The sequence below is a fragment of the Channa argus genome, chromosome 3, assembly GCF_033026475.1.
Source record: "Channa argus isolate prfri chromosome 3, Channa argus male v1.0, whole genome shotgun sequence".
NCBI lineage: Eukaryota > Metazoa > Chordata > Actinopteri > Anabantiformes > Channidae > Channa > Channa argus.
Genome location: NC_090199.1, coordinates 24,020,154 through 24,036,540, shown reverse-complemented (window position 1 = coordinate 24,036,540; position 16,387 = coordinate 24,020,154). Strand labels below are relative to the sequence as shown.

General features: G+C 41.8%; 2 protein-coding genes across 3 annotated transcripts; both read left to right on the top strand.

Moving 5' to 3' along the window:
* The first annotated feature begins 1,963 nt into the window (after window positions 1–1,963).
* On the top strand, window positions 1,964–7,502 carry gpr78a (G protein-coupled receptor 78a). The gene is made up of 3 exons (XM_067499796.1): window positions 1,964–4,931; window positions 5,070–5,183; window positions 6,530–7,502. Exons 1-3 carry the CDS (start codon window positions 4,258–4,260, stop codon window positions 6,771–6,773), a joined length of 1,032 nt encoding a protein of 343 aa, XP_067355897.1. The 5' UTR covers window positions 1,964–4,257; the 3' UTR covers window positions 6,774–7,502.
* Window positions 7,503–8,028: 526 nt separating this feature from the next.
* Window positions 8,029–15,460, top strand: cpz (carboxypeptidase Z). Of its 2 annotated transcripts, none has more exons than XM_067499251.1 (13): window positions 8,029–8,314; window positions 8,791–8,823; window positions 9,321–9,372; window positions 9,535–9,857; window positions 9,940–10,155; window positions 10,893–11,089; window positions 12,605–12,766; window positions 12,872–13,030; window positions 13,150–13,285; window positions 13,393–13,532; window positions 13,722–13,821; window positions 14,351–14,496; window positions 14,597–15,460. In XM_067499251.1, the coding sequence occupies exons 1-13, from the start codon at window positions 8,218–8,220 to the stop codon at window positions 14,798–14,800; spliced, it is 1,965 nt and encodes a 654-aa protein (XP_067355352.1). In that variant the 5' UTR covers window positions 8,029–8,217; the 3' UTR covers window positions 14,801–15,460. The 2 variants fall into 2 exon arrangements, with proteins under 2 accessions (XP_067355352.1, XP_067355354.1); XM_067499253.1 differs by having other exon boundaries at window positions 8,052–8,314; window positions 10,893–11,128.
* The last annotated feature ends 927 nt before the right edge of the window (window positions 15,461–16,387 follow it).

Sequence of the window (16,387 nt, the reverse complement as noted above, 5' to 3'; positions counted from 1 at the left end):
GTTTAGATCAAGCTACACTATCTCTAAATGTACAGTTAAGATTCAGATTGCAATTCAACCACTTTGATGTCTTAAGGTGCAATTAGTACACACCACAATCAGAGGAGGTACAAGTACACAAAATCTTTACTCAAGTATTTGCCTTAAAAAAATACCCCATTACAGTTTCAAAATATCACTTCAATTTTTTTACTCCAGTTGAAATACAGAGGTGCTTGCTTTAAAATGCACAAGTCCAGTAAAGGTTTGGGCTTCTCTTCCCTTAATCTCCAGTTCAGACTCAGCATCCACAAACCTGCACACCTGGATGAATTTATTAGATAATTAGATTGTGTATTAGGAATCTTCATCTGAAAAAAAAGTACTAAAGCTGTAGAATAAATGTAGATGTGTAAAAGTACATTATTTTCCTTCGAACTTTTGTGGAAAAAAGTAAAAGCGGCCTAACATGAAAATACTCCAATAAAGTACATGTACTGCAAAACTGTACTACAAAACAGGACTTGAGTAAATGTACTTACTTTACTTTACTTGCCACCTCTGCCAGGATTTACTTAAGACTACTGTAACTATGCACATATCAGATGATAATAAGTTTTACTGGCAGTGGCCAATCACCATCTGGCCAACAACATCCATTATGCTAAAAGGAAAAAAAAAAAAACAGGCACAGGTTTGGCCTGGTACATGTGACAGTCTGTGTGTCCATCGTCTGTAAGCCAACGTGTGAAGACGTTGTCTCCCACCTTTACTGGCATCATACACTTGCATACACTAATTGAGGCTCCCATAGCGTTAGCACGTGACTGAGAGTGAGAAAGTGAGGCAGGGAGGGAAAGGGAGAGTGACAGGGAGCATGCATGAAAGTGAGTCTACGTGTGTGTCTGGACATGTGAGTGTCTGTGTGAGTTAGCGTTTTGTCTGCGCAGCATTTGCTTTGTAGCTAAGAGGGCGAAGATCTATTTATACACCCAGACTCCCACGTTCCAGAAACACTCACCCATGACATTTCTTTTTCAGTCTTTTTCTTCCTCGCATCATCTTCTCACCCCCGTCTTTCATCTCTCATTCTCTGCTCATCAACATCAACGACATCATGGGACAGGGGCCGTGCTACCATCACCTCGACAAAATGCCTTGCTCTCAGGTCTTTCCGCTGCCGGACTGAATTTACTAGAGTAGACAGATCAGGGTCACTGCTGCCAAAAAAGTGCATTTCTCTTTTCTTAGTCACCAATAGCCTTCAGTAGTAAAGAGCTGCATTTCGAGGTGCTGGCTGTTGGAATAATGGTGCATTTACACATGGCTTTATGTTTAAACTGCTCTAAATTCACCTGCAAGCAACCAAGTCACATGTGAGCTGAGGTGGACTTGCATGCAGCAGTGGGGACGGGGGGAGGGGGGGGAATGGACGCATGGACAGCTGGAAAGAGACATTTTCTAGCTTAAAGAAAAGCAAGAAAGGTGAACGTAAGGCGACAAGAAGGCTCCGTGTTGAGTTGCTGACCGTGGGAACATTGATGTTATGTAATATAATATCCGTCCCATTAGCAGGTAAGGTCCCCTTACCTGCTAATGGGACGTCTCAAGCTCTTCTGCCGTTAGCATTCTTTTTCTTGCGTAACACCCTTTCCAGAAATGGGGACCCAGAAAAAACATGTGAACACTAAGAAAGATTCCCTCTCGCTGAGGCGTGATTTCTTATTCTCTCTCTTCCTCTTTTCTCTCAATCTCTTGCCTTCTCTTTCTCCTTCATAGCAACAAAGAGGTTTTTCCTCTCCCGCAATAGAGACATTAAGTTAACATGCTCGGGGACAGCAGTTCCACTGAGGCCAGTACAAAAAGAGCAGCACATTGAGAGTATATACTGCATGTAAATGTAAACTTCTAAGAACCCTTTAATGATCGGATATACTGGAACCTTTTGGCACAGCAGGGAAAAACAACATCTGGTGATCTATGAGACAATTATTATTATGATGTGTGTGTATACTACAAGGAGCAATCACACAAACTGGTACACTCAAGCTTACAGGCTGGCAGAGATGATAAAATCCCTAAAGGAAAAAAAAATGAAAGTGAAAGACCTTTTCATCTGAGTCTGTGCTCATTTGGTCACTTTATTGGTATTTTCTCGTTATGAATGTCCTAATGCAATGTAAAATGTGTTTATGTGCAATAATTTGGCCCTTGTCTTTAATGTAAAAACAGAAAGGTTTAATTCTTTGTGAACTGTTTTTTCTGAGTGAATTTTAATGAAATCCGAACACTGAAACAAAGTGAAGAAGCAAAGTGCATTCCAGTAAATTATTTAGGATAAAACAAAAAGTTATTAACAGCAACTGGCTAATCAACATACATTCACCTCAAACTACTTTCTTTTTTAAATACTTGTATACATAAGTGTGTTGATCTAAACCTGGGGTCACCAGCATGGCGCCGTGGGCACCAGGTCACCCGCAAGGACCACATGAGTAGCCCGCGGGCCTGTTCTAAAAATAGCTCACCATATAAGCGCCACTTACCAATGAGCTGCATCTAATTTTTTGGTTGCTATTCTTTTTTAAATGACATTTGATAGTTATTGTGAGAAATCATTAAGATGATCCGTGTCTTCACATAGACGAATATCATTAGTTTAATGGATTATTAATAATAACATGTAATTAAAGGTAAATTGTGTGTATCAAACTGGTAGCCCTTCGCATTAATCGGTGCCGAAGAGGTAGCTCTCAGTTTCAAAAAAGTTGGTGACACCTGATGTAAACTATCCATCCACCCAGGATCTATGTACCACTCATCCTGTTATGAGTCGTGGTCGGAGTTCATTCCGGCTGTCAGTGGATGTAAAACATGTCAGGTTGTCGATTACAGGGCCGACAACTATTTACACTCACAGAGTCAGAGGAAATTGGAGAATCTGGGGGACAAGCACGAGTAAGAAAGGCCCCAGCAGGCAGGTTCAAACTCAGCACCTTCCCGTCATGAGTAGAGGAGTTTTTGCATGATTTCACTTTGTAATCACAGGCTATTGAAAGTCAGCTGTTTGACCTGTGAGCGAGACCTTTAACCCCAGCGGAGCAGCTCAGTGGCTACCAAGTCACACTGTGGTTGTACTGGGCTGCACCCTGGTGTGACTGTGTGTCAGTGTTAGTGTTATCAGGACATAACTGAAAAAGAGAGGTAGCCTCTTACTGACACTGTTAAAGTGAGAGACTTTCGTCTTAGCCTCAAGTTTCATCCTTGAACACTTCCCTTCGTTGCTCCCTACTGCATAAGTAATGTACATTAAGCCGAAGGCAATGTCTGATATTTTCAGAAAATGAACATGTTGTTGCAAATGGTTTCATCCTGCCATTTGTGGGGAGATCAACGAAAATCAGTGCTGAAGACGATGAAGTTCAAAGAGTGATGAAGCCACTGGAGATTTGGTGTTGCTATGGAGATGAGTGATTCTGTGTGTGTGTGTGTGTGTGTGGGTGTGTGTGTGTGTGTGTGTGTGTGTGCTTCACCTGATGTTTAGGGGGGCGGACTAAATCTGTCACTGCTGTCACAGATTATGTGTGATTATGTTAAAGTACTGGAAGGCAAATAAAGGGACACTGCATGTCAAAGATAGGACACAAACTGTCTCTCTCACACACACACACATGCATTAATCATTTCTCTCACATTTTTGTCAGTGCCTCACATAGACCAACAGGCATTACACCAGTCATCTATGCAAAAATACACCTCAGCTTTTTGGGGCTAAAAACTGGGACTTGTGCACAAAAACACCATGACACACACATCTTAGGTATTAACTCCTGCTTCCATGAATATTGTTCAAGCATCACATGAGTCAGCTACCGACTGCACGTGCAGAGCGCACGGCATTGCCAGCCAGAGAGGAGGCGCCGGATAGTGCGCATGACCGAGGGTAAACACACACACACACACACACACACAGACACACACACACACACACAGAGCACTTGTTAACCTGAACTCATCATTTCCACAGCTTTTCACTTTGAACCTAACAACAGCAATGATACACCTGATGACACTTGTGGGGATCTTGGGGAACATCAAAAGAATTTGGTGCCACTGATGCCAACCACCAGTTCAGCACTGGACAGCTCACTCCGCGTGCCTCCGCTTCTGCCATGTGCGCCGGGAGAATGACCGGCTGGTGGGGGGCACGAGCAGCGAGCGTGGCGGATTCTCCACAGCATCGTCCCCACAGCTGCTGCTAAAGCCGAGCGTGGAGCGATGAGCATACCGGAGTTCCTCCTGGAAGTGTCCTTAGTGGTGATCGCCGTTGTCTCGTTGTTAACAAACTTGTCAGTGCTGTTATGTTTCACCCAAAGCGCCGACCTCAGATCGCACGTGCCCGGACTCTTCATCCTAAACCTCTCGTTCTCCAACGTCCTCCTCGCTATCATCAACATGCCTGCGACTTTCATCGGAGTGGCCGGAAGCGCAAAGCCCCTCGGGGACCTGTACTGTCAGGCTGTGAGTTTTTGCGAGACGTTTCTCACCACTAATGCCATGTTGAGCATGGCCGCGCTGAGCATGGACAGGTGGGTAGCGGTGGTGTTTCCCCTGAGTTACTCCAGCAAGATGCGCCACAGGGACGCTTTCCTGATCGTGGCGTACTCCTGGCTGCACTCGCTCACCTTTTCTCTGACACAGCTGCTGATGCACTGGGGAGGATACAGCCACATTTACGCCTCTTGTACCGTCCACCTGGACACGGAGGACATGTCGCACCTGGCCGCCTATGGGACCTTCACCGTGCTCCTCCACCTCAGCAGCTTTGTGTTCTGCTTCGTCGTCCTGTGCTTCGCCTACCTGAAAGTTTTGAGAGTGGCCAGATCTCACTGCAAGAGGATAGATGTCATCACGGTGCAAACTTTGCTTCTGCTTGTTGATATTCATCCCAGGTAAAAAATAATAAAAAATAAAATAAAATCAAAACAAAGTTTAACTTTTGAAATTCTCCCTACCACCTAGTTTTAATACTGATGACACTACATGATAATCAGTCATGTCAGACATGTTTGAATCTCTCTGCCTGCCAGTGTGAAGCAGAGATGTCTAGCTGAACAGAAGAAGAGGAGGCAGCGCGCCACTAAGAAGATCTGCATCTTCATCGGCTCCTTCATCCTCTGCTTTTCACCCTATGTTATAACAAGGTAACAACCTGCTCACTGCTCTCTTTACTGCAACTGAACAAATTGGACCATATAACCTTTGCTGCGTGTTTATTTATTTTCATAATAATAATTAATTTGATTGTGACGATGTTGTATGCATTAAAAATTTTTTTTAAAAGAATTACTATTGAAGATTGATACACTGATGTATTGGGTTATGTATCTCACTGTTACTTGAAATATGAAAAGCAAATCATAGTCTAACTTTCCACCCAAGTGTAATTTCAGAAGTGTGAAAAGAATTTGCTTCAAATTGAATTACAAAACATGGTCTCTGTAAAATAGCAGCCCTTCAGCTGTCTGTGTCATCCATAATCATTACAAATTAAATTGAAAAAACATGTTTTTTATAATGTGACAACCCTGTGGTTAAGGTTTGCTTAACTTTAGCTATCTGACTTGATTAGGTTTAATCTCACGATGAAATCATCATGAAATCTCACGATTTGGATTGAAATTACTGTTAGAGCAACTTTGTTGTCATTGTTACCATAGAGGTGCGTTTTCATCAGAAAGGTTCTGGTACTTTTCTTTCCTGTGAACCAAATCCCAGGATACAATTCCTTGAAAGAATTGTGATTTACTATTCCAACAGGTGACTGCATCCTGGAAAACGTAAGCAAATTAACCTGCCGAAGCTGGTGACTTTTTATGTGTGCAGCAGTTTTAAAAAAAAAGGTTACGTGTGAAAAATATTGCATGATATTTGAGCAATCAACGACATTCAGCACCTCATCACCCCAAATATTAGTGCAAATGCTGAAGAGGATCTAAATAAATCAAAGGTTTCCTGATACCCAGGAAAAAATGCTTTGGTGGAAAGAGACTTTAATAAAGCCAGGGTTGTGCTTAGGGAATGACTGTGGTCATGCTTTAAATAGATACATACGCTGACTGTCAGCAATGTCCCACGCTGAACGCATGGGGGGGCTGTGACTTGAATGTAAAGATGTTGTGTTTAGCCTCTTCATAAAGTGACTATGTTTGCAGCGCTTCAGAAATATGTTCATAGTTGTGTTTGTACCTCAGTCATGGAAAAGTTTGTCTCAGAACAATGACTCACTTGCTCATAATTAGTATTATGAATTTCATACCATAATACACTTCCATTTTGCATACATATTACATCACATTAAAGTAATATAAGTTTAAGATGTGACAACATCATGGTTGGGGTTGTTTTAAATAAATAAGAATCATCATTATGGGATAGTGATCCTGTTATTAATGTTGTTATTGGATACTTTTTTAGTTGACTTGTTTTTTCAAGTGGATGGAAATAAGCTCAACAGAATTCATTTCTTCTGCTCATATCCCTCCTGCAGGTTGCTGGAGTTGTTGCTCTCTCTTCACGTCCCTCGGTACTGGGGCATTGCTACCAAATGTCTTTCCTATGCCAAGGCTTCCAGTGACCCATTTGTGTACTGTCTGTTGCGGCAGCAGTACAGGAAGGTCCTGGTCAGTGTTATCAGCCGGATCCTGGGAAAGGATCGGTACTCGTTGTCTGCCCGCAGCATCAGCAGCACATTGGACACCGCAGATGACAACTGTATTGCCAGAAACACCTGAGTCCAATGGGTTAGTGTTGCGTTTGAAACGATTCAACATTCCCGCATTTGCTCTGCAGGAAGGTCAAAGGACACGGTGTTTAAAAAACAGATGGAAAAAAGTCAGTGTCTTGCTCAACAGAGGGACCGGCCATGAGACTGTTTAAGCCACAGTGCTGTCCACTAGGACAGCTGTGAGTGACACAAGAAATGTACTCTCAGTGGGACTTCACCAGCCTCTGATATGTGCCAAAAGCCTTTTCATAGTCTACAGACTTTTGTTTTCACAGGGCTCATCAGTTTGCCTGCTAAGGCACTGCCAAGGATGCACCACATGAAATCCACAACGTCATGTTTATTACCATCATCATTGTGAATGAACACTTAGTCTTCACATTTTAGAAAAAATAAATAAATAAAAAAAATAAAATCAGATGAGCTCATTTTAATGTTTGTGTTAATGGAGCCATGTTCAATACATACATTGTAAAAAGAACTGTGTGTATGGATGTATAACATGTCACAGCAAAAAACAAAAAACAGATTGAATAATCGACATCACTGCCACAGACTCATAATGATTTCACGGAAGGCGAGACTGTTGAACGTGTAAAATATAGTTGTGTTATAGCTGCAACTTTTTTGGATTGCGACCTCCAATCATACAGTATGTGAATGCCAACATGAACTGTCAAGCAAATTAGATGCTTAGAGGTGAAATGTGAAACCTAAATAAATAAAACAAATCAATACGGAAAACTGTCATTTCTGCAACTGATTTATTCTTTCTTATTCTTTTGCTCATTGTCCCATCAGGTAGGAACCATCCGTGAGGGTCATCTCACTTCTTTAGACATATTATAGATGTCTATTATAGTCTGAGAATGGATTGTTACCCCTGAACACAGAAAAGTAAGAAAAGTAATGAGGTTTCAGACACAGAGAGCTAATTCTGTATTTAACTGGTGAGCATGTGTCCGACATGAGTGTCTCTTATTCCCACCCCCACAAGCCACGTTTCTTCCTCAGCCCCCTCACCCCCACCATCACCACACACGTTGTCTTACACAAGTTGTGAGGACCCTCGTTGTCACAAGGCTTTCCTCAAACGTATCTATCCTTACTACTTTGAAAGCCCCCCCACCCACGCCACTGACAAACAGCCCTTTGATGTTGTGAGAATCCTCTGTCATTCCCATGGTCTAAAAGTCAAAGTCGTCCTCAATATTCACACAAGTACACACATATACACACACACACACAGTTCTGTGCAGTGAAATCTGATCGGCGGTCCCTTGTACAGCCTTGAGCCGTGCTCCCGACACTTTTTTTCGGGTCAGGGATGCTCCGCGCAAACAAAAGAAGGAGGTTTCCGTGCGGTGGGTGGTAAATATCATCCAGGGAGCCTCAAACACACACTGCCACATCACGCTCTGTCGTTGTCCGGCAGCTCACTGCACTACACCATGCATGCAATAGGAGTTCTGGTGCTGCTTCTTTCCTTGAAGAAAAGTTGTTGGTGCGCCCAACAGCTCGGCTGCCACCCTGAAGACGAGTTTTTAGGTAAGGTCGCTTCAACTTAGGGGGAACTGCTTCACACGGAGACACACGGAGCTGCGGGTGAAGCAGGCCTGCTGTAGAGAGCAATATGGAGGCTTTAAGGGCTGGAGGGAGTATATCCGACCACTGGCCGCCTAAAACATACTTATATGCATGTATCTATAATTTAAATGCTCTAGCTTTTCTAAAACTAAGCACTTAATTTACTTTTTCCCCCCCTTAAAAATCTGCACTCTGGCGCTTCATTGCTTCTCCACTTCTGTAGTCCCCAGGGGTCCTGTTGTCATGCCAAGCTGACACGGACTTATTGCCGTAGACACTTTGTCACCTGCTGTTGTCGTCCAACCATAACAGTCATAAACAGTGATTGCAGAAAGCAAGAGTGCCTGCACTGGGATCCGTCTAACTCTTGATGACATCGCCTCCTAGCGTTTTATTTGTGAGAGACAATGAACATTAAGGTCTGTTTTCTTTCACAGGAAGATGCAACAACGATGCATATGAAGAAAAACGTAGGTGGATAGTTAATTCATTGTTAATTGCTTATTCCTTTTGTGTAAATTAAGTGCCTGCAATAAATAATGAACTAATGCACAGATTATAGCTGTTTATGATGTTAAATCATCTCCTACTAAGTAAACTGTGACCTTATAGTGGCATTTTTTACACCACAGCCTTCAGGCCTGTTGGAAATATCCTACAAGATGCAACAGGTCTCTGCTCCTCATGGCAGCTGCAGCACTCCGGCTCAGTCTGCAGGGCAACACGATTCATGGAGCTTTAAAGAACCCATATAGCACTCTTTCCGTTTTGAGAAGCTATTTGCATCAGTCCAGTTGCTTTTTTAACTGAATAGTGTGTCTATGACTACTCAGATCTTCACCATTAACACTAGGAGGGTTTAAGTAATTAAGTTTGGATATTTTTTTCTAGCTGAGTACACTTACGCTAAAACAAACTATAATCTTTTTCTTACTGCTAGCTTTACTCTGGCTTCTCTTTCCCACAGCTACCTGTACAGAGCTGAATCTGGGCTACTGCAATGATTTGGAATATTCTAGGTGGGTTGTAGAGGTTGGTACTAAAACCAGTGACAGCTAAAGTCCTTGATTCTTTTTTCCCCACTCTTTTATGTTTCTTTAAATGTAAAAGCTTCATTAGTTTCTGGCATCTGATTTTGAGCGCCATGTTTACATTTTGCCTTTAAAACACTGCTGCCCTAGAACCATATTTCCCAACATCCTCGGCCACCGGACTCGCATGGATGCTGAATCAGGGGCAGAGTACCTTCTCCTGAGTGTCATCCATGGCCTGCTCAACGGCGAGTGCTCCCCTGAGATACGTCTCGTAGGGTGTTCGGTACTGGCCTCACCCTGCAGGGATGACAAGATGATCAAACCCTGCCGCAGCACTTGTGAGGCGCTGAGGAAGGACTGTGGCCATGCCTTTGAGGCTATTGGAATGGCCTGGCCTTACTTCCTGGACTGTGACCGCTTCTTTGCCAGTGACCAAGAGGGCTGCTTTGACCCACTGGCAGGACTGAAAGGTTAAACTTACTCTGCTTTTTCTTCTGTTTGATCTATAAAATCAACATAGCACCTTTCTAAATCCTGGTTTTGCTCCTACAGCCAGACAGGAGGCCTCAATGTCCAGTGTGTCTCCAGAAGAACCCAGCACCATCATCCAGTTTACCCACACCTCCAATTCCCAGATGTACAGCATACTGAAGAGAACGGCAGCCAAGTGCTCCCATATCTCACATGTTTACAGCATTGGACGCAGCACTGAGGGCAGAGATTTGCTGGTTATTGAGTTTACCAACAACCCTGGAGAGCATGAGCTATGTGAGTATAAACGGCAGTGCAAATTAATGGTGATTATGGTACGTGTGGCCTTGTGATAACTTTATTCTTATGAAGCTGTTTGGTTAATTCATATGCTATGCAAAGTGTGTCTTTCTAATTTTCTATCTATCTCTTTGGAAACTGTTTGTGAAGAAGACAACGTTGAGATAATATTGCCTTATTTTATATGGTTAAAGTTTTGTTGCTTATTTTCAGCAATGTTAGCATTCATTCGGACTTGTTCTTATGGTGACTAGATTTATTATCACAATTTGCTACATTTGGTTCGTCAAAGCTTGTTGTGGCTGATCTGTGTATTTTTCCTTGACACTCTTTTTTTGCCACAACTTTCTAAGAAATAGTCTTTTCAATTCAATTTATTTTTTTTAATATAGTGCCAAGTCACAACAGTCCTCTCAAGGCACTTTACAAAGTAATGTCAAGATCAAAAGGCATTATAAACAAGCAGACCAGGAAGGAATTGCTAGCTGGTACAAACCTTGTAAATAAAGCATTCATTCCAAATTAGGGTATAGAAATAAGTTTTAAGTTTGTTTAAGTGGATTTAAAAATCTCTACAGACTCAGACTGCCTGGTGTCAGCAGGGAGATTATTCCAAAGAAAAGGGGCACGCCACAAAAAGGCCCAGCTGACTTCTGAGGACAGGCAGCGAAAAGCATGAGAAATAAATATTGAATGCAGGTTTAATCATGTTTGCTTCTGTATGTGAATCTTAGTGGAGCCAGAGATCAAACTAGTGGGCAACATGCATGGCAACGAGGTGCTGGGCCGCCAGCTTCTCATCTACCTCGCCCAGTACCTGTGTTCAGAATATATTCTGGGGAATCAACGGATTCAGACCATCATCAACACAACCAGAATCCATATTCTGGCCTCCATGAACCCTGATGGCTATGAGCTGGCTGCCTCAGAGGTAGAGGATAGAAATGATCCGGAGCTCAGCCAGCAAGAAGTAAATATTGTTAACAGTCAAAAAAGACAAACTGCCATTATCCGTTCCCAATCTGCTATCTGTGCATTCTGCTCGGCCTGAGGTGTGGAGGTGGAGGAATTAGCTTCTCACTGAAAGTGTTCTCAGAGGGTTTTACTTTTGTGATTATGATTTGTGAAATAGAGTAGTCTTATGACAATTTTTTAGCAGTTTTGAGTTTGGTGAGCATTTGAAAAGATATAGAAAAATAACTTGCTATATTTTTTTACTATTCTATCCTAAAAGATAAGTACTGGCCTGAGGTATGCTGATATAGTACATCTGTCCTACTGGTACTCTTGACTTTTGGATGAATAATCTTGCAGTTGATGAATTTGTTAAGATGGCAGTTTTCTCAACAAGAGTAAGCTGAAGAATAGATAATTAATTTGGAGAAAACGGCTTTTACATTTTAATCTGGGGACAGTTTCTGATATTGGTAGTAAACAATCAGACTACGTAAGTCCTCCACCTCCTACCTGTCTGACTACGTAGCCTTACTGCTGAAGGCAAAAGTGCATGCGTGGCATTTTTACTAACCAGACCATTAAGAGCTAATCACTGCGCTGCTGGTTTGTTTGCAGTTGTTTATGTCTCTGCTCTGTGGAACCGGTAGAAGGTTTTTAACAGTGTGCCCAGCAGAGCCATTTAATGCTCACTTTATTAACACTGACCTAGCTTTTGGTCGAAATGACATGTACTTATTCACTAATATCTTGGGCTTTGTCACGGTAATGAGCTCTGCATGCTTATATGCTGTAGACTGATCATGTGTTTACTCAAATGTGTATCAGTCTTTGGAAACAGGACTGTGCAGTTCACATTGAGAGCTCTGCAATGAGGATAATTATTGTGCATGTATGCACAGTGATGCACCAGTGATGCCCAATACATACATAGGTGAAACATTAATGAAAGTGTGCGGAATACTGTGGCTTTTTATTAATATGGTCTACATGTGAATGTATTATGTAGGTCAAACTATTTTGAATATATTCACATACTATGGATTGCATGTCATAATTTCCACTATTATTTAGAGTAAATGAAACCCTCAACTGCCATGACTGTACTGTATATGGCCACATCCAGTATGCATTCATTTATACAGTTTGCATAATCCAAAAATCTGTTTTTGATTATTTGGATGGTGAAATCATAGATTAAATGCATTTTTTTTGCTCACATCAAATTTTAATAATCAATAGTGTCCTCTTATTCTTCCAATTGCGCCTTTTTTCATGACGGATATATGGTCTTGTCTACATGTTAACAAGAGGATTAACTAATATAGCCTAACATGTTTCTACTTGTACTTCCTACTAATTTTACAAAATTGTTCCATCACATATTAATTTCTTCCACTAATATCATCAAGTATATTATAATCAATCTAAACAATTTCAAAACGTCAGACACTGTGTAAAATGCCAAGCTGTTCAAACTTAAATGTTCCAGGGTCACTTGTTAAATGGTTGGACAAATGGAAGGACAAATGCACAGAACATCGACCTGAACCGCAATTTTCCGGACCTCACATCCGTCTACTACAGGAACCGTCGGAGCAGGCACTACCGCACTGACCACATCCCAATCCCTGATAACTACTGGTTTGGAAAGGTAAAGGGAACAGTACTTTCCTTAATCACACAGCGGGTAAAATAATAGCTATCAGATGTTTCAGCCTGGATTCCAAAGCAAACCAATTCTACTATTGGACTACAGGTGGCACCAGAGACCTATGCAGTGATGAAGTGGAGTAGGTCACTGCCCTTCGTTCAGTCTGCCAGCCTCCATGGAGGCGAGCTAGTGGTCTCTTATCCATTCGACTTCTCTAGACACCTACATGAGGAGAGGATGTTCTCACCCACTCCTGATGAACAGGTAGGAAGAGAAGATGGGTGGGGAGGCAGCTGAATGGTTGATAAAGACTCTTGGTTGAAGCTGCGGATGTGTCATGTGTTCCCAACACACACCTTGGTTAATGATCTCCCAATTGTCAGATCTTCAAGCAGCTGGCTCGCACCTATGCGGATGCCCATGCCACTATGTCAGACAACGACACAGAGAGATGTGGGGCCTCCTTTTACAGAACGAGGGGCATCATCAACGGAGCACTGTGGTATAGCTTTGCTGGTGGTGAGACACAACAGTTGACAAACCACAGACAGAAACATTCATGCATTATTTTGTCTACCACTCACATTGCTTGTCAGAGACTTATTGTGTACATGTCTCCTTCACAGGAATGTCAGATTTTCACTACTTGCACACTAATTGTCTGGAGATCACCGTGGAGCTTGGCTGCGATAAATTCCCCTCAGAGGTTGAGCTTTATCCGGAGTGGAAGAGGAACAAGGAAGCTCTGCTCAGTTTTGTCGAATCTGTAAGGGGGGTTTTAGTAACTGGATCAGGTCCTGTTTAAATGTAAATTATGACAGTGTGCCTTTTTTTCAAAATCTTCTAGAAAATGAATAACTGATAATAAACGGATGAATAACTAGCTGCGTTTCAGATGAAGTCATGCTCTAATTGTGTTTCAAGGTTTGTAAATGTGCCTTGTGTCGCTTAACAGGTCCATCGAGGAATAAAGGGAATAGTTAAAGATCTTGATGGAAATGGTATAAAAGGTGCAACTATCTCTGTCAGGGGAATCAGGAAAGATGTCACCACAGGTAAACAAAAGCCTACATGGTTACGCATTTTTGTCATGGTGCAGCTGTGGAGAAAATTATTGCAAAATTAACTATGTTTTTAGTTAATTTTAATATTTTAGTCATGTCAGCAGCATGGCTATTGGTATGGCAGACCTTGTCACTCACTCAACCACCACCAATCTGGGGTCTAAATATTACAACCACTGGTTAAATAACAGAAGATTTATTGTAATCACGAGTGGAAGATCTGACAGGGTTTTTTTTTTTTTACTCCTGCAAGCTAATGGTATTACTATCGGCCTCAGCTGCTTTATGTGTTAAGCACTAATTACAACATCAGCATGTTACCATTGTCATTGTTTTGGCATGATGGCATTAACAATTAGCTCAAAGCAATATTGTGCCCTAGTTCCGCATCACAGAGCTATTAGCTGGGCTATACCTGTGATTTACATGTACCTTTTCCCCTTTGTACGTTTTTTTCATTTGTCTGACATAGTGAATGTATTTTCCTGCTCTCAATCGACTCTTTCTGCACTTTCTCCAGCTGAAAATGGAGACTATTGGCGGCTGCTGAACCCAGGTACTCACATCCTGACAGTTACAGCAAAAGGTTACTCCAGGGTCAGCAAAAGGGTTCACCTGCCTCACAGCATGACCAAGGCTGGACGTGTTGACTTTGTCTTGGAGAAGGTTTGCGCCTTTATATCACTTTTTATATCACTTTCCAGACACACGTGGTAATTAATTAAGCTCCTCTGCTCTTTGCCTTCACCCCGTTTTCTGCATCCAGGTTCCCGTGGAGCCTGATATCGATGACCACCTTTTCCCAACAACAGACACATGGGATCGATTTGACCCTTACAACCAGTTTGAGCGCTACGGCGAGCCAAATGAAAGTGAAGGGGGGATAGAGCGGCAGGAGAAACCTTGGTGGTGGAACTACTTCTCCCAGTCTGGGATCTCGCCTCCACTCTGGTTACTGCGAAATGTCTAGACACAATATGGGACAATGAAGGTCCTAGGATACCACTGCAGAGGGAGACTGGTGATGAACGGTCCTACATCCAGTCACACTGGTGAGACTGAAATTAACAGTACCTGAATTGGTTTCAGTTCATTTAGAGGAATGTGAATTGGCTTATTTTCCCCCCAGCGACACAGTTGATTCTGACCTGTAAGTGGGGTTTGGTACATCATTAGTTTTGCATTTGTGTTTAACTTGTTTTAAGTGAAAATTTAACCACTGGGAAGATGGGAAAGGGAGATATTGTCAAAATGGTCTTCCTTTTAAAGATATTTACAGTTAAATTTAACTTATTTGAATATTATATTATATTATATTGTGATTACAGAAGACAATTTCACAGATGACAGCAGATGCCTAAAGTGTGCACATTTTTAAAAATGGCTTGGGTAAAAGAAATTTAAATTTGACAGACTTTTAAAAAAAATATTTGTGCATTCCATTGGTGATTTTTGTCTATTTTGTAGTCACATTTAATGCCTTATAGAAGCATAAATGCTAACAGTCACATTTTTCTTATATTCAGCACCACATTTAGGCTTGGGTTAGCAGCAATACTTGTGAACAGTTGAAAGTGTTGGTTTGTTTTACGTATCAAAAATAAATATCAGATATTATTCTGGAATATTATCATTTTTTAATTGTTGATATGTTTTTGGTGTTTGAAATAAAGCCTACGCTACTCATTTCAGCTCCAGTCCATTTTGAAAGACTGTTCTAGTATTTGTTCACCAGGGGGCGCCAGAGAACATGCAATGCCAGCTTTAATAGCCACAGAGTGTAATTAGTAATAGACGTTAAGGACATTGATAACCTGCATTCACTCATAAGCTTGTGTATTTCTTCACAGAAATACACAGTTGTTTATGACTTTACTCTTATTATTGGTTCTGGTTCAGCTTTATTTTGTTGATTGAGTGTAGCGGCCGTTCCCTTTTTTAAAAATGTTTACATTTACATTTTTTATTGTAAAGATTCTGTAATTAACGTCGTTTTTATTTTTAAGTTTGAAATTATTTTGCGGAAGGACACTTTTACGTACAAATGACGTGCGGAGAGTGCCCAGGCGCGTGCTGTATCCTTGCGCTCTCCCAGACAGGTGCGTTGCTGTGATTGTCACTGGAGTCTTTACAACAGTTCCACTTCACACACTCTTGGTAAAACAAAACAGAGTTGGTCTCACAGTAAAGTTAAGCTAAAATAGTAAGAACCCCCCCCAGACAGACACACGAGCTCAACTACCCACCCTAAGGTAGGCTACTCTCCTATACATATAAAATTAATTAAGGGGAATTTGTGCCTTTTTGCTTTTAGCAGTCATCACTTAGAAACTCTGTTCCTGTGTTCTTGTCGTGTAATGTTATTGTCATCAGGCGTTGAACAGTCCCGTTCTACACCTGGGCCTGGCGCTGACCACCAAGCAGAACAGATTTTAGACTCTGTAAATTATTTTCAGGACTTGTTGGAGCTTAACAGGTGGCAGTTTGACACTGGACGACTTGTAACGTGTTATGGGCGCTGAGCTAGCTTTCTAAACGTGCTGCTGCACAGTGTCTC

Excerpts from the sequence above, each read along its gene's own strand:
- cpz (XM_067499253.1), top strand. The coding sequence starts at position 8,218 with ATGCATGCAATAGGAGTTCTGGTGCTGCTTCTTTCCTTGAAGAAAAGT. Across the intron at positions 13,286-13,392 it reads GTGGTATAGCTTTGCTGGTG|GAATGTCAGATTTTCACTAC; the intron begins GTGAGACACAAC and ends TCTCCTTCACAG. Across the intron at positions 13,533-13,721 it reads TGCTCAGTTTTGTCGAATCT|GTCCATCGAGGAATAAAGGG; the intron begins GTAAGGGGGGTT and ends GTCGCTTAACAG.
- gpr78a (XM_067499796.1), top strand. The coding sequence starts at position 4,258 with ATGAGCATACCGGAGTTCCTCCTGGAAGTGTCCTTAGTGGTGATCGCC. Across the intron at positions 4,932-5,069 it reads CTTGTTGATATTCATCCCAG|TGTGAAGCAGAGATGTCTAG; the intron begins GTAAAAAATAAT and ends TCTGCCTGCCAG. Across the intron at positions 5,184-6,529 it reads TCACCCTATGTTATAACAAG|GTTGCTGGAGTTGTTGCTCT; the intron begins GTAACAACCTGC and ends TCCCTCCTGCAG.